The 25,260-nt window shown below is 47.8% G+C and overlaps 1 protein-coding gene across 2 annotated transcripts in view; it reads left to right on the forward strand.

Annotated features, from left to right (window-relative positions):
• Positions 1-7,444: 7,444 nt before the first annotated feature.
• Positions 7,445-25,260, forward strand: part of SAMM50 (SAMM50 sorting and assembly machinery component) — a 40,255-nt gene continuing 22,439 nt past the window's right edge. The window contains exons 1-7 of one of the 2 annotated variants that reach the window (XM_064368192.1): positions 7,445-7,603; positions 13,196-13,306; positions 14,804-14,905; positions 18,864-18,951; positions 23,652-23,758; positions 24,587-24,717; positions 24,952-25,039. In XM_064368192.1, the coding sequence (XP_064224262.1) occupies positions 7,583-7,603; positions 13,196-13,306; positions 14,804-14,905; positions 18,864-18,951; positions 23,652-23,758; positions 24,587-24,717; positions 24,952-25,039 (648 nt within the window). In that variant the 5' untranslated portion in view covers positions 7,445-7,582. Of the gene's footprint in view, positions 7,604-7,723; positions 7,878-13,195; positions 13,307-14,803; positions 14,906-18,863; positions 18,952-23,651; positions 23,759-24,586; positions 24,718-24,951; positions 25,040-25,260 lie in introns of those variants that run through there. The other variant, XM_064368191.1, reaches the window with a different exon arrangement.

Consider the following 25,260-nt stretch of genomic DNA (forward strand, 5'->3'; position numbering starts at 1 on the left):
TAGTGCATAGAGGCCCCCTTTGGGGCAGGAGTTCCAGGGTTTGAACCTGCCTCCTTACATCTTGAGGGCTGAGTGAGTTTCCAAGGCCTCTGTTCCCTGTTCAGTGTTTGCTCTGTAAGTGAGCTCAGGGCTGGTGAGTGGTAGGGTCTTCCACTCTTAACCACACCAGATATTACAGCAAGACACTGTCCCCTGTGGAGCTGGAATGGGGTGAGGGAGGCCATGCCTTACACCCACGTGGCCTCCTTGTGACAGACCCACCCTTGTAATGTTGGAAAAGAAAGTTACAAGTTTCTTTTCCCAAGTTTCCCAGTTGGCTTTGTTCTGTTAGCACCACGTCTTCGGTCATTAGCAGATAAAACTAAACTTTAATAATATTTTCTAATAACCAATATATTCCCATATAGACAGATGTATGCATGGCATTGTGATTGCTATCACGAAAAACATATATTAAATGGCTGATAGGTTACCAGGGTACTTATTTTCTCTCTGCTTTTAAAAATTATTTAGGCCGGGTGCAGTGGCTCATGCCTGTAATCTCAGCACTTTGAGGGGCCGAGGTGGGTGGATCATCTGAGGTCAGGAGTTTGAGACCAGCCTGGCCAACGTGGTGAAACCCCATCTTTACCAAAAACAGAAAAATTAGCCAGGTGTGGTGGTGGGTGCCTGTAATCCCAGATACTTGGGAGGCTGAGGCAGGAGAATCTCATGAACCCAGAAGGCTGTGGTTTCACTGAGCCGAGATTGTGCCACTGCACTCCAGCCTAGGCAAGAGAGTGAGACTCTGTCTAAAAAAAAAAAAAAAAAAAAAAAAAAAAATCATTTTTTTAAATTACTAATTATTTTTAGTAGAAAAGGGTCTTGCTATATTACCCATGCTGGTCTTGAACTCATCAACTTAAGCAGTCTTCCTGTCTTAGCCTCCCCAAGTGCTGGGATTATAAGCAGGAGCCACCATGCCAGGCCCCCTGCCTTCTTAAAGTGAGCATTTGTTTTATAATTTTTTTCCAAGTGTGTACCAAGATCAGGAAATCAGGAAGTGTAATACTCTTATAGAAATGGCCAAGACCTCCCCCCGCACCTGGGCCTCAGATGCCACCCAGTCCTGCCTTCTCTGCCCCTCCAGGAGGCACCCTTTGCTTAGGTCTCTCTTCCTGAACCACCTCTGGGGGTTTCTTATCACCCTGTGAATGCATCCTTATTTATTCTTATCAAACAAAGCCTTCCCTTTAATTTGTGGCACATGTATGCTTTGGAATCCACCCTCAGGAATAATCAGTATGTAGTATATTACATGTCAGGGAGCAACATTCTTTTTTGTTTGTTTGTTTTGTTTTATGAGGGCCTCGCTCTGTCATCCAGGCTAGGGTATAGTGGTGCAATCATAGCTCACTGCAGCCTCAGCTTCTTGAGGTCAAGCAATCTTCCCACCTCAGTCTCCCAAATAGCTGGAACCACAGGTGTGCACTACCACACCCAGCTAGTTTTTTTTTGTAGAGACAGGGTCTTGTCATGTTGCCCATGCTGGTCTCCAATTCCTGGGCTCAAGTGATCCTCCTGCCTTGGCCTCCCAGTGTACTGGGATTACAGGTATGAGCTGCCATGCCCAGACCAAGATTCTTCATTTAGTAAACAGCAAAACTTAATGCAGAGTATGAGGCCGATTTTGTTTAAAAAAAAAAAAAAAAAGTGTGTGGGTGTATATATGTATCTGTGTGTCTATATAAAAAGACTGAGAGGGCCGGGCGCAGTGGCTCATGCCTGTAATCCCAGCACTTTGGGAGGCTGAGGCAGGCAGATCCCTTGAAGTCAGGAGTTCAAGACCAGCCTGGGTGAAACCCCATCTCTACTAAAACTACAAAAATTAGCCAGGCATGGTGGCAGGCACCTGTAATCCCAGATACTCAGGAGGCTGAGGTGGGAGAATCACTTGAACCCAGGAGGCAGAGGTTGCAGTGAGCCAAAACACAGTAAGACTCTGTCTCAAAAAAAAAAAGAAAAAAGATGGTAAGGATATATATCAAACCCTTACAGCAGTTATCATTAGGCTGTTATTTGTAATTGTATTTTATTTGTTGTGTTTATATGTGTTGGCCAAGTTTCTGTGGTGAACAGTAGGTATTTCTTTCAGCATGAGAAAATAACTCCTAATAAAAGTGATTCTTAAAGCACTCTCCTCATCTGCATCCTTTCCAAGGAGCACCTGTGTCCCCTGCTTCCCTCACAGCCAAGCTCATCTAGGACAGTCCTCCTTGGGGGATTGTGGCCTCACTCCCTGGATGGCCCTGCTGCAGCACAGGGGCTCTTTCCTCGGCACTGTGGACTGGACCCTCCTAGAATCCCCCTCATTCCTCAACCCCAGACTCTCAGGCGCCCCGTCGCCATCCTGGGCACCAAGCTTGTCACCAAGGCCTAGCTGCAGCCACTCCACTGAGTGTGCACAGCCACCTCTGGGAAGGCTGCACTCCCCCTGATGACCTCTCAGTCTCTGACTCTGGTGGGCTTTGGGGCCATCTACCCACCTTCCGGCTCCACTCAACACCAGCAGCCCGGCGACATCAAGCCCTCCAGTTCACAGCACCTCAGCTCTGCAGCTCCCAAGCCACCCAAGCCTGGAACTGGGGACTCAGGGAGGCCCCTCACCCCATCTCCAGCTGGTCCCAGTGCTGCCTCTGCTGTCATCTCTGGAAACTGACCACTTGTCCCCAGCCCACCACTGCCAGGGTCAGCCCTGGTACTTTCTATCTGGGCTGCTGCAGCAGCTTCCCTCTGGAGGCCGAGGCCTGTTTTCAGCCTCGGGGCTCATCTGCCCTCCACATTGCTGTTGGGCATGCTGAGGCCCCGCCACACCCCCAGCACTTTCCTGTGCCTCCAAGCCTCCCCCACCAGCACACCCTCTTCAGCCCCTGAAGCCCTGTCAGCAGCTCAGAGCCTCTCCCCAGAGTCACCCTGCTTCCTGAGTGGACCTCTGCCTGGGGAATGCCCTTCCAGGCTTTTTTCACCGATTTATCTTCACTCCTCAGAGGGCAGGTGCTGGGAGACAGGCAACGAGATGAGCCCCTCACCTCAGGGTGCTCACCCCCTAAGAAGGTGACAAACAAGGGCCCCCCCACAGGGTGTCCTAAACTAATAGGTGGATGACTCAAAAGGGAAGATCCAGTCTCCCCTCCCCAAGGTCAGTGAAATTTGGGTTGGTTTTTATTTTTTTTTTAATTTTTATTTATTTATTTATTTTTGAGGCAGGATCTTTCTCTCAGGCTAGAGAGCAGTGGTACAATCACAGCTCACTGCAGCCTTGACCTCCTGGGCTCAAGAAATCCTCCTGCCTCAGCTTCCTGAGGAGGATTTAATTAAAAAAAAAAAAAAGAATGAAAAGCTAATTAAAAAAATATATTTTTGTAGAGATGGGGGTCTCACTGTTTTCCAGGCTGATCTTGAACTCCGGACTCAAGCAGTCCTACTGCCTCAGCCTCCCGAGTAGCTGCAACTACAGGTGCATGCTACTACACCCAGCTAACTTTTTGTATTTGTATTTTTATTTTTTTTTGTAGAGATAGGGTTCTTACTATTTCCTAGGCTGATCTTCAACTCCTGGGCTTAAGCAATCCTCCTGCCTCAGCCTTCCAAATTGCTGAGATTATAGGTGTGAGCCACTACACTCAGCCTGGATTTTATAAGGAAACTAGCTTCGTCAACTAAACTGCACTTCTACTTCTGATTGGACCAGATTAGCACTTTGTAAATCAGGTGGTTTTCTGGGATGTTGGGTTCCTTGAAGACATTTCTAGCTGTTATTATTAGATAGGATAGGCGGGGTTATGCTGCATAACAAGCAAAACCCAAAAGATTTATTTCTCATTCATGCTGTATGCCCAGCAGACGTGGCTGGGCTTCGTTTTAAGTCATCCTCATTCCCAGACCCAGCCTGCAGCCACCCCACCATCAGGGGATCGCTGATTACCATGGCATGGTGAAAGAAATATGGTTCTTAAAGGTTCTCATCCAGAGTGACATATCTCTTCTGCTCACAATACGTTGACCAAAGCAAGTGACGTGGACAGGAGCAGGGAGATACAATCCTATATTTTGCCCAAAAGAAGAGCACAAGAAATACTGTTGAATAGCATTGCCAAAGGCCACAGAAAAATCTCCAAAACCAAAAATATGTATGACCCAATAAATTCAGGAAATACTAGGTTAAAGAGAAGGAAATCATTATATGCACTGTGCCACTTCTCAGTCTTTAATATATTATATGCATTGTAACCATCTCAGACAGCCCTTAATACATACATTGTAACTATCATAGCCTTTAATATATTATATACATTGTCTCTACCACAGACAGCCTTTAATATGTACATTGTAACTCTCACAGTCTTTAATATATTACACAGTGTAACTATCACAGATAGCCTTCAATATATACATTGTATCTATCTCAGACAGCCTTTAATATATTATACACATTGTAACTGTCACAGATAGCCTTTAATGTATTATATACATTGTAACTGTCACAGAGCCCTTTGCTTGAGGGTAGAGTTTGACTTTGTTTTCCTCCTGTGCCCTCTGCCTCCTCCAGGGCCTCACAAACAAAAAGCTCTCAAATATTGCAACCATCTTGCACTCTGCAGGGCAACCTCATGGCTTATCTTTTAGAAGTGGCATACTCAGAAGAATAAGGAGGAAGGACGTGTAAGAAAAGAGGACTGTTCCGGCAAAGAAAATCTGGTTGATTCAATGTTACATAAGGTCCTAAGACCTTATGCCTTAGACGTGGTTATCAACCCCATTTTACAGATAAGGAAATTGAGGCTCAGGGAACTGGCAGAATGAATACATGTCCAGATCCTGTGACTTGTGCTTAAAATATATTCAGTCTCCTAGATTATCTTTGAAAATCTCTTATCACAATCTTCAGACCTAACATAGCCTTTTGAGTCTGAGTTGGGGTTGGTCAGACCCCAAAAGCCTCACTTTGGTGGCCAATGGCAGGTTTCCCGGGCTCCAGGAGCTGGGTCTATTGGCATTGAGCCTAGGGCACTGGGTGCCTTTCAAGTTTGGGTTTGTGAAACTGGCTTCAAAAATGACACAGAGTGGGTCCTGCTGGGTAAGAGCAGAACAGCATTTTCAGCTTCTCAAATTGAGAAGAAAATTGAGAGACTCTTAAGCCCAGTGGGACAAAAAGTGACTTGGCATACTTCTTTAAAATCCAGATTCTAAGTTCTGTTTTTCTGATTCAGTAACTCAGGACTGAGGCCCAGACATGTGTCTGTCTGTCTGCCTTCCTTCCTTCTTTTTTCCTTTTCTTCCCCCACTACCCCTTTTTTTTTGAGAGGCAGTCTCCTTCTGTCCGCCAGGCTGGAGTGCAACGGCAGGAACTTGGCTCACTGTGACATCCAGTTCCCAGGTTCAAGCGATTCTTCTGCCTCAGCCTCCTGAGTAGCTGGGACTACAGGTGCGTGCCACCATAGCTGGCTAATTTTTGTATTTTTAGTAGAGACAGGGTTTCACCATGTTGGCCAGGCTGGTCTCAAACTCCTGACCTCAAGTGATCCACCCACCTTGGCCTCCCAAAGTGCTGGGATTACAGACGTGAGCAGCTGCGCCCGGCTGATGTGTGCATTTTTATTAATCATCTCAAGGCAACTGTGGCATGGCCTCCAGGACACACCAAGAGAAACACTGTTCGGGAGTGGAAACACTGGTGATGGTGATGGTGGGGCTGGGGATGGGAGATGATTCACTCTCTCCAGCAGTGTGGGTAGGTGTGGGCTCAGCCTGAAGGCTGTGTGGGCACTCCCAGGCACAGTGGCCATGAAAGGACATCCTGGGTAGAAGGGATGTCATCCAAAGCATGGGGCTGGAGCCAGAGGAGGGTGGGGGAGGTGGGGAATGTGTCGCCTTCCATTTTCTTCCAACATAATGAGTATGGCATCAAAGATTTACTGGGCCAGGCATTATTCTAGGAGCCAGGAATATAGCAATAAGTCAGGATGGTATGGTGGGCATCATGGAGGGCCTGGTGTTTGGGCAGTGAATTACTCAACACCCCTTGTCTTCCCTCCTGGGTTCTCTCCCAGCTCTCAAGCCTGTCTTTGGGGCTGGGTAGCTTCTGGTCAGAGTCGACGCTGAGCGTGGCTTCTGTCTGCCCTGGTCTCGGGTGGAAGAGCAGTAACTGCAAATTATCCACTGAGTCCCTGCATGGTGCCAGCCACTGTGCTAGGCTCTGGGTTGTGAGTGAAACAGACAGACTGGGGCCCTGCCTTTGCTGGGCTGATGGTGTCATTGGGAAAACAACTAGATAGGCCAACCTTTGAGGGATACAGTGAGGGAAGGGCAGGGACCTGGCTGGTGCTGGGTTCTGCCTCTTTCCAGGCAAGAAGGGTCATGTGGACTTGAATATTTAGCTCAGGGATGTTGGAAGCCTAGGGTGCTGCTATTTAAATGGAAAGGGTGTCAGGGTTTCTGGGAGGGAGTAAAGGGAGAGAAGAGAAGATGCTTCTGTTATCAGGAGGGAGTGGCACATGACATGATACGGAAGCTTCTTCTTTTCCTGTTCTGTCTCTTATTTCTTTCAATGTATTTGTTACAATGTGTTGCTATTTATTATACCTTTTTCTTTTCTCTTTTCTTTTCTTTTTCTTTTTGAGGCAGGGGAGCTGTCTTGCCACCAAAACATAAGCCCATGGCCATCTTCTTCACCGATGTGACTGGTTCCCAAGCAAGCACTCAGATGGCCCTCCCCCGTAATTACTGGCTGAGGGTGAATGAATAACGGTCATTACCTAGTGCCCACCGTGTGCCCGGCCCTGTGCCGGGAGCTTTGCTTTCCGTCTTTCACAGTAGGCCCTTTTAATCCAACCCCGAGGAGGAGACATGATCATTGTCTTCATTCTGACGATTTTGAGTGGGGGTTCCAATGACATGAAGGAAAGGAGCCAGGGCACCAATCCTGGTTTGTGTAGCAGATGCCGGCGAGACCTGACCACTGCAGACCGGGGGTGGCTGGACCCGGGGTCTCCCCGCTGAGCCTCGGGGCTTCACCGGCGCGTGGGGACAAGCACAGCACCCTCGGGTCGGGGTGCCAGGAGGGCTAAGAGCAGTAGGACCCGCGTGACATCCCAGAGCACCCATCAGCGGGCCTGATCTCTTTCAGGCGCCAACCCCAGACGCCAGCCTCTCAGGAGACCCTCTCGTAGACCCATCCTTACCGCGCCCTCCAGGCCTTCCCGCATCCTCCAGGCGCCCTCCATGCGCCCTCCCCGCACCATGCATACGCCAGCAGCTTCGCGGATGTCAGTGAACGCTCTTTGCTTGCAGGGTCAGGGCGTCCTCTGCGTCCGTGTAAACATCCGGGTCACAGGCTCATAAGGACCAATGAGCGAAGGCACCGCGAGCCAGGGGGCGGGGATAAGGCGGGGCATCATGGCCGCCCCCAGTGCGCCGCGTCCGGGGACTTGTGGGAGTTGTCTTGACCTGCAGCTCCGCCACCGCGATCCCGCCTTCTACCCTCAGCAGCAGACGCTCGGTCCCGCCCGGGCAGCTTTGCGAGGCGGCGGCTGGAGAGGGAACCATGGGGACTGTGCACGCCCGGGTAAGAGGCCCAGCGACCTGCGGGCTGCGAGGCCTCTGGGCCAGCAGGGCAGACGGGCGCCACGGGCAGACACTGTCGTGGCTCCGCCCAGGGTTCCCCCGGAGAGAGGGCGCAGAGGGTGGCGGGCCGGGTGGAAGAGGCCGAAAAGATGTCGCCTCGAGTCCCTCAGACCTTCGAGCGGGAACCTGATAGGAAGGACGAGACTTGCTCAAGGTCACTCAGCGAGTCCGTGGCCCAAAGGACTTGCGAACTTTCTGTGATGTCTTCGTCCACAGTGAATATGCTCTTTCTTTCCATGATGTGAAGTTTTCTTTCGTTACTGATCACCTCCAGCCTTTCCCCGCTCAGCCGCTGCTGGAGCTATTGTAGACTCCTAGAGCAACAAGAATCCTTTGAAGACTTCTAACTCAAACCTAGCTAGGGCCTCTTTTCTCCCGTTTACCGTGCAGAAGATAGAACCGCTCCCTGCCTTACTTCCTTGTTTTAAAGTAGAGATAGTCATAGCACCTTTCTTGCCAGGCAGTAGAGAGAATTAAAAGACAATGCATGTGAATACTTGGGTGCCTGGCGCCTAACTGTACTAACTGCTTGCCAACCTCGTCTCCTTTATCCTAAATCTTAAATAAGGGCCAGATAATGAGTTACTTCTCCAAGATCACATACTTACTGTTTCCAAATGGCCCAAAGTCTCAGATTTCCTGAGTCTCAGCCTCAACACTGCTTTACTACTACAACTTGGATTATTTCACTTACCCTGCGCATAGATGTTTTCAGTAGTTCCCCATTAACTTCCAGAAAAATTCAGCACAGAAGTCGCAGCCTGGCATCTATAATTGGACTTAACTTCCCTTAATATGTCTTTTTTTCCTTTTTGAGACAGAGTCTTGCTCTGTCGCCGGGCTGGAGTGCAGTGGTGCAACCTCGGGTCACTGCAACCTCTGCCAGTGCCTCCTGGGTTTCAGCAATTCTCCTATCTCAGCCTCCCAAGTAGTTGGGACTACAGGCGCCCGCTACCACGTCCGGCTAATTTTTGGATTTTTGGTAGAGATGGGGTTTCGCCATATTGGCCAGGCTGATCTCGAACTCCTAACCTGGTTATCCATCCACTCCAGCCTCTCAAAAGTGCTGGGATTACAGGCATGAGCCACCTCGCCTGGCCTATATGTCTTTCATTCAGTTAAAACACCATTTCTCTTCTGACATGGTCTTTGTGTAACTGTAATAGGTCTATTGCTCCTTGTGCTCAATAAGTCACTACACTGAGACTGGGTTGCAGCAGAGAAAGAGTTTCAGTTGCAGGGCCGCTGAACGAGGAGACGGGAAAAGAGAGGAAACGTCAAATCCATCTCCCCCGGGAGTTTGGACCTCGCGTTTTTGCTGAAGTGTGGAGATCCTTGATTGGTGGAAGAATGCAGGGTGAAGTTATGGGACAGGGAGATGAGGAACCTGTTCTCATGCTGATTCCATTCCTCTGTTGGGGAGAGGGGTCTTCAAACTGGTGAGCAGCAGCAGTTTTGCTGGAATTCAAGATCTTAAAAACATCTAAAGCAATTCTTAAGCAAAAGCCTTATGAGTCTAATGTTAGAAATCCTATCTGTAAAAACAATAGGGATGCAAATAGTATCTGTGATTTTTGGTTACAAAGAAGTAGGTCAAAGTGCAACCTGAGCTTTTCCTGCCATCTTGGCTCCTGTGGAGGCCTGCTGGGAACAAGACTTCTAAAAGGAAATATGTTTTGAAGGCTGTGGTCCAAGGCCATTTTTGCTGGCTGTAAGTGGAGTCTCCGGAACGAAAGGGAGCACACAGCTCTTCTTAAAATTGAAGGTGTTGACCAGGTGTGGTGACGCATGCCTGTAATCCCAGCACTTTGGGAGGCTGAGGTGGGTAGATTGCCTGAGGTCAGGAGTTTGAGACCAGTCTGACCAACATGGTGAAACCCCGTTTCTACTAAACATATAAAAAAACTAGCCAGGCGTGGTGGCATGCACCTGTAATCCCACCTACTCAGGAGGCTGAGGCAGGGGAATTGCTTGAACCAGGGAGGTGGAGGTTGCAGTGAGCTGAGATCATGCCACTGCCCTCCAGCCTTGGCGACAGAGGGAGACTCTGTCTCAAAATAATAGTAATAAATAATAATAATCATAATAATAAATAAAGTGAAGATGTTTATGCTTGAGATGAAACAATTCTATTTGGGCAAGAGATGTACTTATGTATACAAGGCAAAGAACAACACAGTGACTCCTGGCAGCAAACCAAACAAAACCAGAGTAATCTGGGGAAAGGTAACTCAGGCCCATGGAAACAGTGGCATGGTTCGTGCCAAATTCTGAAGCAACCTTCCTGCTAGGGCTATTGGACACAGAATCCGAATTGTACCCCTCAAGGATTTAAACTTATGAAAAGTCAATAAATGTAAATTTGTGCTCTTGAAAAAAAGGTGGGGGGAGCAACCTGATTAATGGTTAATTATAACTACATTTCTTGTTTTTTTTTTTGAGATGGAGTCTCACTCTATTGCCCAGGCTGGAGTGCAATGGCACGATCTTGGCTCACTGCAATCTCCACCTCCTGGTTCAAGCGATTCTCCTGCCTCAGCTTCCCATGTAGCTGGGATTCCGGGTGCCCGCCACCACACCCAGCTAATTTTTGTATTTTTTGTAGAAACGGGATTTTACCATATTGGCCAGGCTGTCCTCGAACTCCTGACCTCAGATGATCCACCCATTTTGGCCTCCCGGAGTGTTGGGATTACAGGTGTGAGCCACTGCGCCTGGGCAGTTAGAACTACATTTCTGTCCAGAATTTTCATTAGCCCTCTGAGGGTGGCTTCGTCTGGACCACACTATTGCACTGCGTTTCCCCTCCCATCATCCGTCTTCAGCATCAAAATATTCCCATCTTTCAGAACTCAGTTCTAGTTGCTTCCCACTTAAAGCTCTTTATCTCTCCCCCATTTGGATGGGCTCACACCTTCCCGTGACTTTTCCTTTGGTGGCATTTACATTCTGCCTTGTTTTGGGTCTGTTTGCATTTTCGGCGTATCCTTCAATCCTAAGTTTCTAGATGTAATGGCAGGAACTGCATCTTCCTTGCCTTGCATCCCCTGTGGCATCTTAAACAAAGTAAGCACTCATTATGTATTCATCTCATATTTATTGGTGGCCTGCTATGTGCCCAGCACTGTGATAGGTGCTAGGGATACAGGGACAAAAGTACCTGCCTTTATGGAGCTCTTTTTACATCAAAATTGCTGCTCCTTTGATGAGTGTATTGAGAAAAGATGTTTTTAGTTCTTTTATTTGACCTTTCGTCCTACTAGCCAGTGTCTTTGAAGCTTTTTAATGAAGACTCACAGTAAGAAAACATTTGCCATTTACCACCTGGTACTCATGCTTATGTCGAACAAAATTTTGTGCATTAATACTTGTAATATGTGTTATGTATTGTTATATTTTCAGTTTTCTTTTTTTCTTTTTCTTTTTTTCATATGGAGTTTCATTCTGTCTCCCAGCCTGGAGTGCAATGGCGCGATCTTGGCTCAGTACAATGGCACGATCTTGGCTCAGTGCAACCTCTGCCTCCTGGCTTCAAGCAATTCTCCTACTTCCGTCTCTCAAGTAGCTGGGACTGCAGGCATGTGCCACCACACCCAGCTAACTTTTATATTTTTAGTTGAGACGGGAGACGGGGTTTTGCTGTGTTGGCCAGGCTGGTCTCAAACTCCTGACCTCAGGTGATCCATCCACCTCGACTTCCCAAAGTGCTGGGATTATAGGCATGAGCCATCACGCCCAGCCTGTTGTTATATTTTCTGTTGGATTCTAGCCTATCTCACTTTAAAGATGCTGTTTGTTATTCATTAAATTTATTTCATTTCCCATCCCCACTGCCTTGCACATGGTGCTCAATACAGACTTAATGACTGATTGGTAGACTGATCTGCCTAAAGGTTAAAGCCTTCATTCATCCATTCATTCATTCATTTGAGACAGAATCTCGCTCTGTTGCCCAGGCTGGAGTGCAGTGGCGCAATCTCGGCTCACTGCAACTTCCGCCTTCCGGGTTCAAGCAATTCTGCCTCAGCCTCCTGAGTAGCTGGGATTACAGGTGCCTGCCACCACGCCTGGCTAATTTTTTTGTATTTTTAGTAGAGACGAGGTTTCACCATATTGGCCAGGCTAGTCTTGAACTCCTGACCTTGTGATCCACCTGCCTCAGCCTCCCAAAGTGCTGGGATTACAGGCATGAGCCACCGCGCCTGGCTATTTTATTTTTCTGTATTATACATGCACATACATTTTTTTAATGGAAACAGGGTCTCCTATATTTCTCAGGCTGATCTCAAACTCCTAGGCTCAAGGGATTGCACACACACACACAATATTAGGTTTATGTATATGTTTCTCAAGTACACCCCAATAAAGCCATCATAGGTTGAAATGTAAGTTGAATGTAAGTTGAAAATGCGTTTAATACACATATCCTACAGAACATCATAGCTTAGCCTAGCCTACCTTAAATGTGCTCAGAACACTTACATTAGCCTACAGTTGGGCAAAATCATCTAACACAAAGCCTATTTTATAATAAAGTGTTGAAGCTCTCATGTAGTTTATTGAGTACTGAAAATTAAAAGCAGAATGGCTGTGGGTGCTCGAAGTGTGGTTCCTGCTGAACATATATCACTTTTGCATCATTGTAGTCGAAAAACTGTAAACAGAAGCACTTAACTGTGTGTATATAGATAGATAATGTCTTCCTGGATATGTCAGACCAGACGCAGCCTACGGAATGCTTATTCAGAAGTTGCTTATATTATGAGATTGTAGAAAGTAGTTTCTCGTCCATTTTATGAGCATATGCAGTTCCCTTTAATGTGAATGAGACTTTCTGAAATGAAAAAAATGAGACTTTCTGAAATGAAAAAATCTGTCAGAGTCTACATAAAATGTTTTCTTAGTAATTCGGTTTATCAATGTTGCTATCCTAAAATGTATGCAATTTTAATTCTAAAAATTAGGATGCTTTCTGTAACAAAAGGAGAGCAAACTATTTTCCTTTTTTTCCCTGATAAATGTTTTTGTGGCATTTTATTTTTTATGATTTTTTAACTTCCATTGGGCCTCAGGTGTCCAGAATTAGGTTAGTCATAATCCTTTGTTCATGACGTGTCATAATGGATTTGTGTATGACCCTTTTGATTATTTTTTTTCCTAGAAATGGGGTCTTGCTGTGTTGTCCAGGCTGGTCTCAAACTCCTAGCCTCGAGTGATCCTTGCTCATTGGCCTCCCAGAGTGCTGGGATTACTGGCATGAGCCACTGCACTGCCCCGGCCCTTCCCTGTTAATTAGTTTTTATTTTTTATTTAGTGACCACCGATGAGTTAGTTAACCGCCAAACCGAGAACTTGCTCATCAGCAATAGCTGACAACACCTTTGTACTCCCTGGTCCCCATCCTGCCCCTACCTTTACTTGAAGGGAACAACTACTGAATTTTCTGGAGCACCATCTAAAGACAAAACTCAAAGGTAAGTGTGTGTTTATATGTGACAAAGTCATTTATCTGTGGTCTCTCCCTCCCTTTCAGAGTTTGGAGCCTCTTCCATCAAGTGGACCTGATTTTGGAGGATTAGGAGAAGAAGCTGAATTTGTTGAAGTTGAACCTGAAGCTAAACAGGAAATTCTTGAAAACAAAGATGTGAGTTTTCTGTTGAAGGTCTTGATACAATTGTTAATAGAAACATTCACTTCCATAAACCGCTAGGGAGATGTAAAGGAATTCACCTCTTTCCATGCCTTTATCAAATAAGAGTTTGGAATCACCTACAAGCAGAAAGACTGATGACTTTTAGGAAAACAGTTGCTATTGTTAAAGAACTAGTTTTTTGGCCGGGCGCGGTGGCTCACGCCTGTAATCCCAGCACTTTGGGAGGCCGAGGCGGATGGATCACGAGGTCAAGAGATCGAGACCATCCTGGTCAACATGGTGAAACCCCGTCTCTACTAAAAATACAAAAAAATTAGCTGGGCATGGTGGCGTGTGCCTGTAGTCCCAACTACTCAGGAGACTGAGGCAGGAGAATTGCTTGAACCCAGGAGGCGGAGGTTGCCGTGAGCCGAGATCACACCATTGCACTCCAGCCTGGGTAACAAGAGTGTAACTCTGTCTCAAAAAAAAAAAAAAAAAAAAAGAACTAGTTTTTCCTTGGTGATTTTTATGTGGGAATTTTAGACAAACACACTTTTGTATTTATGAAAAAAAAAAAGTATTTCAAAGACAAACTCAAACTGTACTTACATTTATATTTCCATTCCCTACTCCCAGAAAAGAGACTGTGGGTCTCAAATGGAACTTTTCCTAAATTTTTTGCCTTTGAAATTTAAATACACTTTTCCAGTTCTTGAAGAGTTTGCTCTCTAGTGAGACTGAGAGGCGAGGGGCAGTGTGAGTCAGCATTTATTGTCCCTAACTGAAATCCATGCAGGGTCTTTAGAAGATGCACACACTTATTATTGTTTTTTTTAATTTAAAAAAAATTTTTTGAGACAAAATCTCACTCTGTCACCCAGGCTGGAGTGCCTTTGTGCAATTTTGGCTCATTGCAACCTCTGCCTCTTGGGTTCAATAATTTACCTGCCTCAGCATCCCAAGTAGCTGGGACTACAGGCATGTACCACCATACCCAGCCAATTTTTTGTGCACAGTTATTAAGTCAGGGGTCATGGCCAGCATTCATTCATAGGCCAGTGCTCAGGGAGTGTGTTGGGAAGGAGGGAGGGAGGGAAAGAAGGAAGGAAGGAAGGAGGGAGAGAGAAAGAAAGAAAAGAAAGAGGAGAGAGAGGAGAAGGAGGAGGAGGAAAGACGGGCTTTCCCCATGTTGGCCAGGCTGGTCTCGAACTCCTGGCCTCGAGTGATGTGGCCTGCCTGGGTTTAGGGCTGACCTGGTCCTGGGGGGTCATCTGGCTGGAGAGAATTTGTAGCTCTTGTTCACAGAAAGTGCAGACCTAGCAAAGTGGAAGTGGCAGTGACCAGTTTTTTGAAAAGCTGTGGAAGATGGTAGAGTCCAGAAGTAAGAATTTTGGGTTACTCAACTTGAAGAGAACCTTGCCGTTAATGTCAGACATGGTGTTTAGTCTTGACGCCTAATCTCTTTGCCTCATGTCATCCATAATACTGTCGCTGTGTGACTTGCAGGTGGTTGTTCAACATGTTCATTTTGACGGACTTGGAAGGACAAAAGATGATATCATCATTTGTGAAATAGGAGATGTTTTCAAGGCCAAAAACCTAATTGAGGTAAGTGTGATCTCTACTTGGTGTGCTGTTCCAGTCTCTTCTGAAGAACTCGTAAACTTCCCCAGGTCAGACCACAGAGCACCCTGCCCCCGGCCTGTGTGCTGGAGATCTGCCTCCTACCCGAGAGGGGGCCTTGGCACCCCCAAGCTGAACCCCATGAGTTCCTGCAGTGCCTCCTATGAACTCCACGTATTTGCATATGCCTTTTCCTCCTGTGTCTTATCCAGGAGAAAGAAGTGTCTGTCCTCTTGCGTTCCTCAGAAGTCTCCCAGCGCCGTCATGGGAGCTGGTGGGGTTAGTGCACAGCCGTTCCCAGGCACTGTGCTGAGTTCCTGAGCGTGAACTCTCCCTTGCTGACCCCATGGGGCGGCTGCTCATCTGGGACACGCTCCCTGTCTCCTCAGGGCCCTGGCTCTGACTGTGGAGCAGTCTTCTTCCTGCACTGCACCTCCTTTCTCATCTCCACTGTGGGTTCCCTCTGCCTTTCTGCTCTTGGGACCACATTGAACACGTCCAGACAGAGGTCACCAGCAACTTCTTTGTGGCTGGGTCCAGCTGGCTCCTTTCAGTCCTCATTTTACCAGACCTTTCAACAGCGTTTGGTACGGTGGACCAGTCCCACTTAAAGAAAAAAGTTTTTTGGTTTTTTTTTGAGATAGATTCTTGCTCTGTCGCGTAGCCTGGAGTGCAGTGATATGCTCTTGGCTCATTACAGCCTCCGCCTCCCAGGTTCAAAGGATTGTTGTGCCTCAGCCTCCCATGTAGCTGGGATTCCAGGTGCACACCACCACACCAGCTGATTTTGTTATATTTTTAATCGAGACGGGGTTTTGCCATGTTGGCCAGGCTGGTCTCAAACTCCTGGCCTCAAGTGATCCGCCTGCCTCAGGCTGCCAAAATGCTGGGGTTACAGGCATGAGCCACCATGCTTTTAAAAATTAAAGTAACATTAAGCACAGTAAGAAGGAAGGATAGAAAATCAAATGGTACAGAAGGGTATCAAAATGAAAATGACACATTTCCCTACCCGGCCAGTCCCAGTCTACTTCCCAGAGGTAACGTGGCTGACGGTTTCTTAGATGTGTTGTACAAATGTATAAACACGTATGTTCCTTAAAGAGTAACGCTATTCTCTACATTTTTTTCTTTTCTGACATAAATTATGGAGATCTTTTCACATCAGTATACGCCAGTCTGTTGGCTATGTGGTACCTCGTATACACTTTTGTGTGTGTGTGTGTGTGAGACAGGGTCTTGCTCTGGTGCAAGTCCTGCACAGGCTGGAGTCCAGTGGCATGAACACAGCTCACTGCAGCCTCAACCTCTTAGGTGCAAGCAATCCTCCCACCTCAGCCTCCTGGGTAGTTGGGACTGCAGGCACACACCACCATGCATGGCTGTTTTTAAAATTTTTTGTTGAGACAGGGTTTTGCCTTGTTGTCCAGGCTGATCTCAAACTCTTGGCACAAATGGTCCTCCCAACTTGGCCTCTCAAAGTGCTGGGATTACAGCATGAGCCACTTCACCTGGCCCTCTAGCATTTATTGTAAACAGTTTTCCACTGATGGACATTTAAATTAATGTTCACTCTTACAAACAATGCTGTATTAAACATCTCAGTGTGTCTTTGTGTACATTGACAGTATGCCTCAGGATGCATTCCTAGAAGTGGGATTTCTGGGTGAAAGCGTGAGCACTCTGCAGCTTTCACTGCTGCTGCCATGTCGCTCTGCAAAGAGACTGCACAGTCCAAGCTCTTACAGCAGTCTATGAGACGGTCTCCTTCTAAAAATTGGGTGTTACCATAATTTTTAAATTCTTGCCATCTTGTTAGAAGAAAAATACCATCTTATTGTTTTAAATTGCATTTATTTAATTATGAATGAGATCCAGCATCTTTTTTCTGTTTATTGGTCATTCATCTCTCTCTTATGAATTAACTTGGTGTCTTCTGTCTTCCATTGGGTTGTTTAGCTTTTGTGGATTTCCAGGAGCGCTTTGCATAGCCTCCGTTGAATGCAGCTGTCCTGCTTTGTCATCTGCCTCTTGAATGTGTCTGTCCCGCCTCTTCCTCACGCTTTCCTCTTCTCTGGGTTGTGGTGACCATTTTTTGCGGGCTGCTTTCCGTCTCATCACGGTCATTCTCGGGCTCCACTGTCAGCTTCTTTTCCCTGTGCGCATCCCTCAGCATGGCTTTTCCACAAGGATCAGTCTGCTGGGTGATCTCATCCTCGTCCCAGATTTCAGTCATAGCCTGAATGCGGAGGGCTCCCCATGCTTTATTTGTAGCCAGCTCCTCTGTGTTGAGCTTTAGCCCCGAATATGCAACTGCCCACTAAACATTTCCTCGTGGCATTGCCGCAGCCATCTCCAGCTCCAAGGGGCTGAGATCTGCAGTCGTCTCTTTCCCACCCGTCTGCCCTGCCTGTCTTCCCGTCTCTCTTCCTGACTGCTCTGACGCTGCTCGGTGCTAGCCAGATGCTAAGCCCTGAGCGGCAGTTTTGGTAGCTTCTTTCCTCTTCTCATGTGCTCTACCTAGTCAGTGGCGGTGTCCTCTGGCCCCTGCCTGTGAAATGTCTCCAGGGTCTGTCCTCCCTTCTAATACTATGGCCCTCACTGGGCCTGCCTTCACCCCAGCCCCTGAGGCTGCTGCCAGAGCCCTCCCGCATCCCTCATCTGCAGGCTTCTCCCATCTGGTCAGAACTCCACATTCATCTGCATAGTCCATTCTTTCTCACAAGGAAATGTGATCCTGTCTCTCTCCTGCTGACGGTCTTACAGTGACTCCCTTTCACCTTCAGGGTGGAATCTCAGCTGTCCTTATCACACAAGGGTCTCTCCTCCTCTGTGTCCTCAGCACTCGCCTGCCTTACCTTCCTTCTACCTGTCCTTCCAACAGGAATGGACTTTGTGCATCAGAAGGAACTGCTGTTGACAACGAAGAAAGGACACAAAGTTGAACCATGGTTAGAAATGGTTAGAAAGGCTGGATGCGGTGGCTCATGCCTGTAATCTCAGCACTTTGGGAGGCCGAGGCGGGTGGATCACGAGGTCAAGAGATCGAGACCATCCTGGTCAACATGGTGAAACCCCGCCTCTACTAAAAATACAAAAAATTAGCTGGGCATGGTGGCGCATGCCTGTAATCCCAACTACTCAGGAGGCTGAGGCAGGAGAATTGCCTGAACTCAGGAGGCGGAGGTTGCGGTGAGCCGAGATTGCGCCATTGCACTCCAGCCTGGGTAACAAGAGCGAAACTCCGTCTCAAAAAAAAAAAAAAGAAAAGGTGTGCACACACACACGTCTTTAGCCAGATGTAACCACTATTCACAATTGATTGTGATCTCTTCCAGCACAACATTCTAGGCTGTATGTTAGGTATGTGATCTGCCTTAACTTTTTTGTTTATACTCAGGGTGATATGACACACACTCTTTTTTTTTTTTTTTTTTTTTGAGGCGGAGTTTCGCTCGTTACCCAGGCTGGAGTGCAATGGCGCGATCTCGGCTCACCGCAACCTCCGCCTCCTGGGTTCAGGCAATTCTCCTGCCTCAGCCTCCTGAGTAGCTGGGATTACAGGCACGCGCCACCATGCCCAGCTAATTTTTTGTATTAGTAGAGACGGGGTTTCACCATGTTGACCAGGACGGTCTCGATCTCTTGACCTCGTGATCCACCCGTCTCGGCCTCCCAAAGTGCTGGGATTACAGGCTTGAGCCACCGCGCCCGGCCCACACACTCTTGATGCCGAGGCTTGGTTTTGCACTTGTGAATGGGGCATTTTTGTTGCCCCTGTGGTGCTCTTCCCTTCTTTCGCGTGGCTAGTCTTGGTAGTGCTTGCTGCTCAGTGATCTGACGTAGCACTGAATGGTAAATTGCCAGCCTTGCCATGTAGCTGCCGTTTTCTGCTTCTGTATCTTAGAAGAATACATTCCCTGCTTTTTTCTCCACTTTATAGGTAATGCGAAAATCTCATGAAGCCCGTGAAAAATTGCTTCGCCTTGGGATTTTTAGACAAGTGGATGTTTTGATTGACACATGTCAAGGTACGTATTGAGGTGTAGTATCTTTATAATTCCCTTTCTGTCCATCACGAAAAAGCTGTTTTTGTGGCCAGATACAGATCTGGCCAGCAGAGCACCCCTCCCTGCTGTGTAGCACCTGAAAGTTGATCAAACAGATAGTTCTTGAGTTAGCAGTCTCGGGGAAGGGACTGGGTGTTTTGTTTGTTTTTGGAGAGTGGTCTTGCTGTATTGCCCAGGCTGGTCTGGAACTCCTGTGCTCAAGCGATCTTCCTGCCTCAGCCTCTTGAGTAGCTGGGATGACAAGTGTGGGCCTGGCTTTTTGTATGAGGCCAGGAGGAGTGGTGAGCTTTGAAGATACCACTGTGTTACCCCTAGACTGCACTGGGGCCCTGAGAGTGACTCTGAGGCAGGGTGCCAGGCTTCGTTCACATATCCCAGCCCAGTGCTGTGCAGGTGGCTCTTGGCAGACCCCATCTCCATGTGTGCTTGAACAAAAGGAGGGAATCCAATTTCCATTTTAATGTTTGCTCATTTTCTTGTTGCTGTGTGCTATTGGGCACGTCTCTCAACATACATTCTTTGGCTAGTGAGCACCTGCTTCGAGGCAGGCCCTGTGCAGGCCCCAGAGGGAAACACAGCAGCACAAAGGGCGTGGTCTCCTCCTGAAGGGGCTTCAGTCATTGGGGCTGGGCTGGGGGCAGAGCAGTAAGTGATGGCAGCAGTAAGAGGCTGAAGGAGGAAATGGCTTCACCTGGCCATGGCTTGAGAAAAGGGGATCAGAGAGGGTGTCCCGGAAGGGGCAGTGTCTGAGCTGAGACCTAGGAGATGCATCTGAGTGAGTCTGGGGAGAAGGGCTGGTAGTAGGGTGGGGTGGAGTGTCCTGGGGACAGGGATAGCACTTAGCAGGGCCACGCCAGAGGGAGAGGGGCTTGGTGGATGGACAAACGTCGGAAGCGCTGGAGTGCAGATCATGGTGTGAGTGCTGGAAGACGAGGGGGAAAGGCTGGCAGGCGCCCGGACTGTGTGGGCCCAGCACAGTGTGCTAGAATTCTGACTTTAGTCTAAATTAAGCAAACATCATTGAGAAATAAGTATTTGAAGTGAATCTGTGAACAAGTTAACTCTTCCGAATTGAATAGGGGGTAATTATGAGAAGGCCTAGATGACACAATACAGGAAGATGCTTGCAAAACTAAGGTGCTAGGTAAACTAAGGACATTTTCATTCTTTGGAATATAGTTTCAGCTAACACTAACAGAGACCCCAAAGAACAGTGGCTTAGATGAGAGAGCTCTCCACACAGCTGGGCAACTGCCAAGGGCTGGTATGGTGCTTCTTTCCCTCAGGTCACAGTGGGCTGGCGTGGTTTCCTGTGGTTCCCTGGAGTCACCATGGGCTCTCGTGGTTTCCTGTGGTTCCCTGGGGTCACCGTGGGCTGGCATGGTTTCCCGTGGTTCGCTGGGGTCACCGTGGGCTGGTGTGGTTTCCCCTGGTTCCCTGGGGTCACCGTGGGCTGGCGTGGTTTCCTGTGGTTCCCTGGGGTCACCATGGGCTGGTGTGGTTTCCCATGGTTCCTTGGGGTCACCTTGGGCTGTCGTGTTTCTCGTGGCTCCCTGGGGTCACCGTGGGCTGGCATGGTTTCCCGTGGTTCCCTGGGGTCACCGTGGGCTGGCGTGGTTTCCCACGGTTCCCTGGGGTCACCTTGCGCTGTTGTGGTGTGGTGCTTCTTTCCCTCAGGTCACGGTGGGCTGGCGTGGTTTCCCGTGGTTCCCTGGAGTCACCGTGGGCTGGCATGGTTTCCCGTGGTTCCCTGGGGTCACCGTGGGCTGGCGTGGTTTCCCATGGTTCACTGGGGTCACCTTGGGCTGGCGTGGTTTCCCGTGGTTCCTTGAGGTCACCTTGCGCTAGTGTGATGCTTTGTTCTCTGAAGTCACCTTGGGCTGATGTGGTTCCCTGAGGTCAGCTTGGGCTGGTGCGTGGTTTCCCGTTGTATCTTGTTGCTTTGTCATCCCTAGGGTCCCTGAGTCCCTCTGCTGGCTGAGCACTGTGTCCCTGTTCCAGCAGTGGGGAGGAACACAGGCGATTGAAAGGGCATCTCCCTCCCTTTAAGCACCTGTCCTCGGTGTTGTACACAGCACTGCTCTCATCCCGTTGGCCAGGACTTAGTCATTTGGCCATACCTTGTGCAAGGGAGGCTGGGAAGTAAAGCCTAGTGGCTAGGTACTCTGCTAACAGTCAAGGATTCAATTATGATGGAAACAGCGGTTCTCAAAGTGTGGCCCCAGACCAGCAGTCCTGCCCTCCTCCGGGAACCTATTGGAAACGTGATGCCATTGAAGCAGAAACTCTAGGGGTGGGGCCAGCGGCCTGTGGCAGACGAACCATCCAGGTGGTTCCAGTGTGTGGTGGAGCTGGGGAACTACTGGGCTAGTGAAGGGGAAGAGCTGGCAGGAAACTGCCGCTCTGCACCTCCGAGTCCTAGAGTATGAACAGCGGTGCCTGTGCGGCCCTGCAGGCAGGGTCTATGTGCATAGTACAGTTAAATCCTCACGGAAACCTGGCGAAGTGTCATTTATAATTAAAACACAAAGCAAAACAAAAACAGGTTGAGTATCCCTTATCTGAAATGTTTGGGACCAGAAATGTTTTGAGTTTTGGATTTTGGAATATTTGCATTGTACCTGTGAACATTCCTAACCGGAAAATCCAAAATCCACAGTGCTCCTGTGAGCATTTCCTTGAAGTGTCTTGTCGGTGCTCAAAAAGTTTCAGATTTGGAATACTCAACCTGTGTTTTCCAGCTAGTGAAACCCAGGCTCAGAGAGGCTTAAGTCACTTGCCCAGGGCAAACAAGTGAGTGAGACACTACCAGTACCCAAGGCCTGACCCACTGCCTGGGAAGCTTTCCTAGGGGCGAGTTTGTTGGAGGCATTTGTCCTTTGCTGTCTTCTGTCCCTGTTGTAAAAGTGCCCTTGTAGGTGGGCAGCTTGTCCACCCCTGCAGAGGCTCTCCACCCAGGCAGAATGTTAGGATTACCTGGAGCTTACATGGCTTAGGACAGTGAAGCTCCTCCGTGTGGACTGTGATGGTGGATCTGTGTCACTGTAACGGACAATAGCATGTGGGACCCCTAATGTCAACTATGGGCTTGAGTTAATACTTGGTGTGAGTATTGGTTTATCAGTTGTGACAAATGTACCACACATGCCAGGTGTTAGTAGGGAAAGTGTGTGTCAGGGTAAGGAGAGGTTCATGGAAACTCTGTACTTTCTGCTTTATTTTTTTTGCTGGCTCAAATGCTTTATCTTTCTGATTGCCTAAAACTGCCTTTCTAAGACATAAAGTCTGACCGGGTGTGGTGGTTCACGCCTGTAATCCCAACACTTTGGGAGTTGGAGGCGGGCAGATCACGAAGTCAGGAGTTTGAGACCAGCCTGGCCAAAATGGTGAAACCCCATCTCTACTAAAAATAAAAAAATAAGCCAGGCGTGGTAGCGGGCACCTGTAATCCCAGCTACTGAGAAAGCTGAGGGAGGAGAATCGCTTGAACCCCGGAGGTGGGGGGTTATACTGAGCCCAGATCATGTCATTGTACTCCAGTCTGGGTGACAAGAGCAAGACTTTGTCTCAAAAAAAAGAAAGAAAGGAAAAAAAAAAGAAAAGATGGTACTGAGGCTCTACCCTAGACCTGTTGAGCCTGAGTTCCTAAAGCGGTGCCTGGGCATCTGTGTGTTTTGACAGTTGCCCAGATATGTCTAGATGTCCAGCCAGGGCTGAGCACCCCTGCTGTGTGCAAGGCAGGAGTTGCCCTTCCCTCCCATGAGAGGCTGCGCACTCCTACATAGCCCAGCCCGCTCCCCACAAGGCACCCCAGGGCCGTGGTGGATCACAAGGTGGCTGCTTCCAGCTCAGACCCAAATCACACTGGGTACAGGGGAGGACAGACATGCCTCTTATACACAGTAACACAGTAAACGATCTACATTTATCTTCGAGGGTTACTGACATCCTATTGTCGTGTGAGTTCCATATTTTCATGTCAGTTGAATTGAGACCCCATATATTTTCAAGGACCTCTCTGATAGGAGAACAGATTCCTTTAGCAAATATTGTTTGCTTAAGTGTGCTTAAGTGAATAATACTGCTCTGGTTACCTCCTTGTAGCAAAGATTGACTGTTTTTTTGTTTTCGTTTTTGTTTTCAGAGACAGGGTCTTGCTCTGTCATCCAGGCTGGAGAGCAGTGACACAGTCATAGCTCCCTACAGTCTCCAGCTGCTGGGCTCAAGTGATCTTCTCACCTCAGCCTTCCGAATAGTTGAGACTACAGGTGCTCGCCACCACACCTGGCCCATTTAAAAATTTTTTGTAGAGACAGGGTCTTGCTATGTTGCTGGGACTGGTCTTGAACTCCTGGCCTGAAAGTGATCCTCCCACCTCATCCTCCCAAAGCACTGGAATTACAGGCCTGAGTCACCATGCTCAGCCCTGTTTTTCGATATAGTCTACCTGAGAAACTAGAAACATTATTTTTTGGTGTAGAGGTGTGCAATATTTTGATTTTGTGTGGGAACGTTCTTAAACATTCTCATGATGACATCATTTTCCAAAGGAGATTGTAAAATGCAGTGAACCTTCAGATTGCTTTTTGTCTTTTTTAGCAATGGGGACCCAAAGTAAAATAACATCCTAGCTGTCTTACTGTTTCCTATTTTTTATTTAGGTGATGATGCACTTCCAAATGGGTTAGACGTTACCTTTGAAGTAACCGAATTAAGGAGATTGACGGGCAGTTATAACACCATGGTTGGAAACAATGAAGGCAGTATGGTATGCTACAGGCTTTTTACGTTCTTGTATTGAAGATTTGAATTAGGAGCTTTTATTCTAAAAGCTGATAGTAGTTTTAGTTTCAGAACTCGGTCATTTCATCTACCTTAATCTGCTGTTATTTGTGGTTTCTCCTTAGTCACCTGAAAATTGATTATAATGTGTTTTGGGTTGTTTGATGACGTTGTTAACGTCAGTCATTAGGAATGATTTGAAGAACATTCGTATTAACAGTCTCTTGTTCGGATTCCTTTAAACTGTGAATCTGTAGAATGTACGCTCGGGACTTCATGGTTGGCAGGGTTAGCTGCCCCTTGCCTTCATCAGGTTTGAATGCAGGATGTGTGCACTCAGCATGTTTCTTTTTTTTTTTTTTTTTTTGGGACAGAGTCTCGCTCTGCCACCCAGGCTAGAGTGCACTGGTGCGATCTCGGCTCACTGCAACCTCTACCTCCTGGGTTCAAGTGATTCTCCTGCCTCAGCTTCCTGAGTAGCTGGGACTATAGGCGCACACCACCACACCCGGCTAATTTTTCAATTTTTAATAGAGACGGAGTTTCACCATGTTGGTCAGGCTGGTCTTGAACTCCTGATCTTGTGATCTGTCCGCCTCGGCTCCCAAAGTGCTGGGATTACAGGCATGAGCCACCACGCCCGGCCAGCAGTGGCATGTTTTAATAAAAGTGATTACGAATGAAAGACTAGATCCGTAGTGAACATTTTCTTTCTGTTTTTGTGAAAGTCCCTTAGCTAGCATAGTCCTTATCCAAAGTTCTCACTCCTTCAGTTTAGAATGCTGCTATTTTTCTTTTTTTTTTTTCCTGCTAGGTACTTGGCCTCAAACTCCCTAATCTCCTTGGTCGTGCAGAAAAGGTGACCTTTCAGTTTTCCTATGGAACAAAAGAAACGTCGTATGGCCTGTCCTTCTTCAAACCCCGGCCCGGAAGCTTCGAAAGAAAGTAGGAAGCCCCACACAGATCATTGCGTACACTGGCTTGATAGAAAGTTAAAAGAGGTGGCTTGTTTGTGAAAAGAACCATGGCAGAATCACCTGCCACTTCGCGGTGACTACATGCTGTAGATTTCCTCTTGAAGATGAGCCCCACAGGCGTAGTTTTAAATCTGTTGATTTAAATGTGTACAAGTTCTAATCACTGTTGCAGCTTTTAAAGCTCTATCCCATTGCCTCCTAGTTTCTCTGTAAACTTATATAAAGTTACGGGACAGTTCCCTTGGAGCTCACTGCGGGAGACGGACAGAGGAATGTCAGCAGAGTACAGTGTGAGTAGCGTTTCAGTCTTCCCTTCTGGGCTTGGGGGAAACAGGGTGCCTTTTTAATTGAGTCCCAAAGGCAGCAAGAGAGTACCATGGAGAGCACAGGCCATCTGCCCTCCGTGCCAGCCACCTCCTGAGTGGGTGCCTCTTCTCTCTTGTTTTGCTTTTGTTGCCCAGGCTGGAGTCCAGTGGCGTGATCTCTGTTCATTGCAACCTCTGCCTCTTAG

This window comes from Aotus nancymaae, unplaced genomic scaffold, assembly GCF_030222135.1.
Source record: "Aotus nancymaae isolate 86718 unplaced genomic scaffold, 86718_ANA_hifiasm-v0.15.2.pri h1tg000076l, whole genome shotgun sequence".
Lineage (NCBI taxonomy): Eukaryota > Metazoa > Chordata > Mammalia > Primates > Aotidae > Aotus > Aotus nancymaae.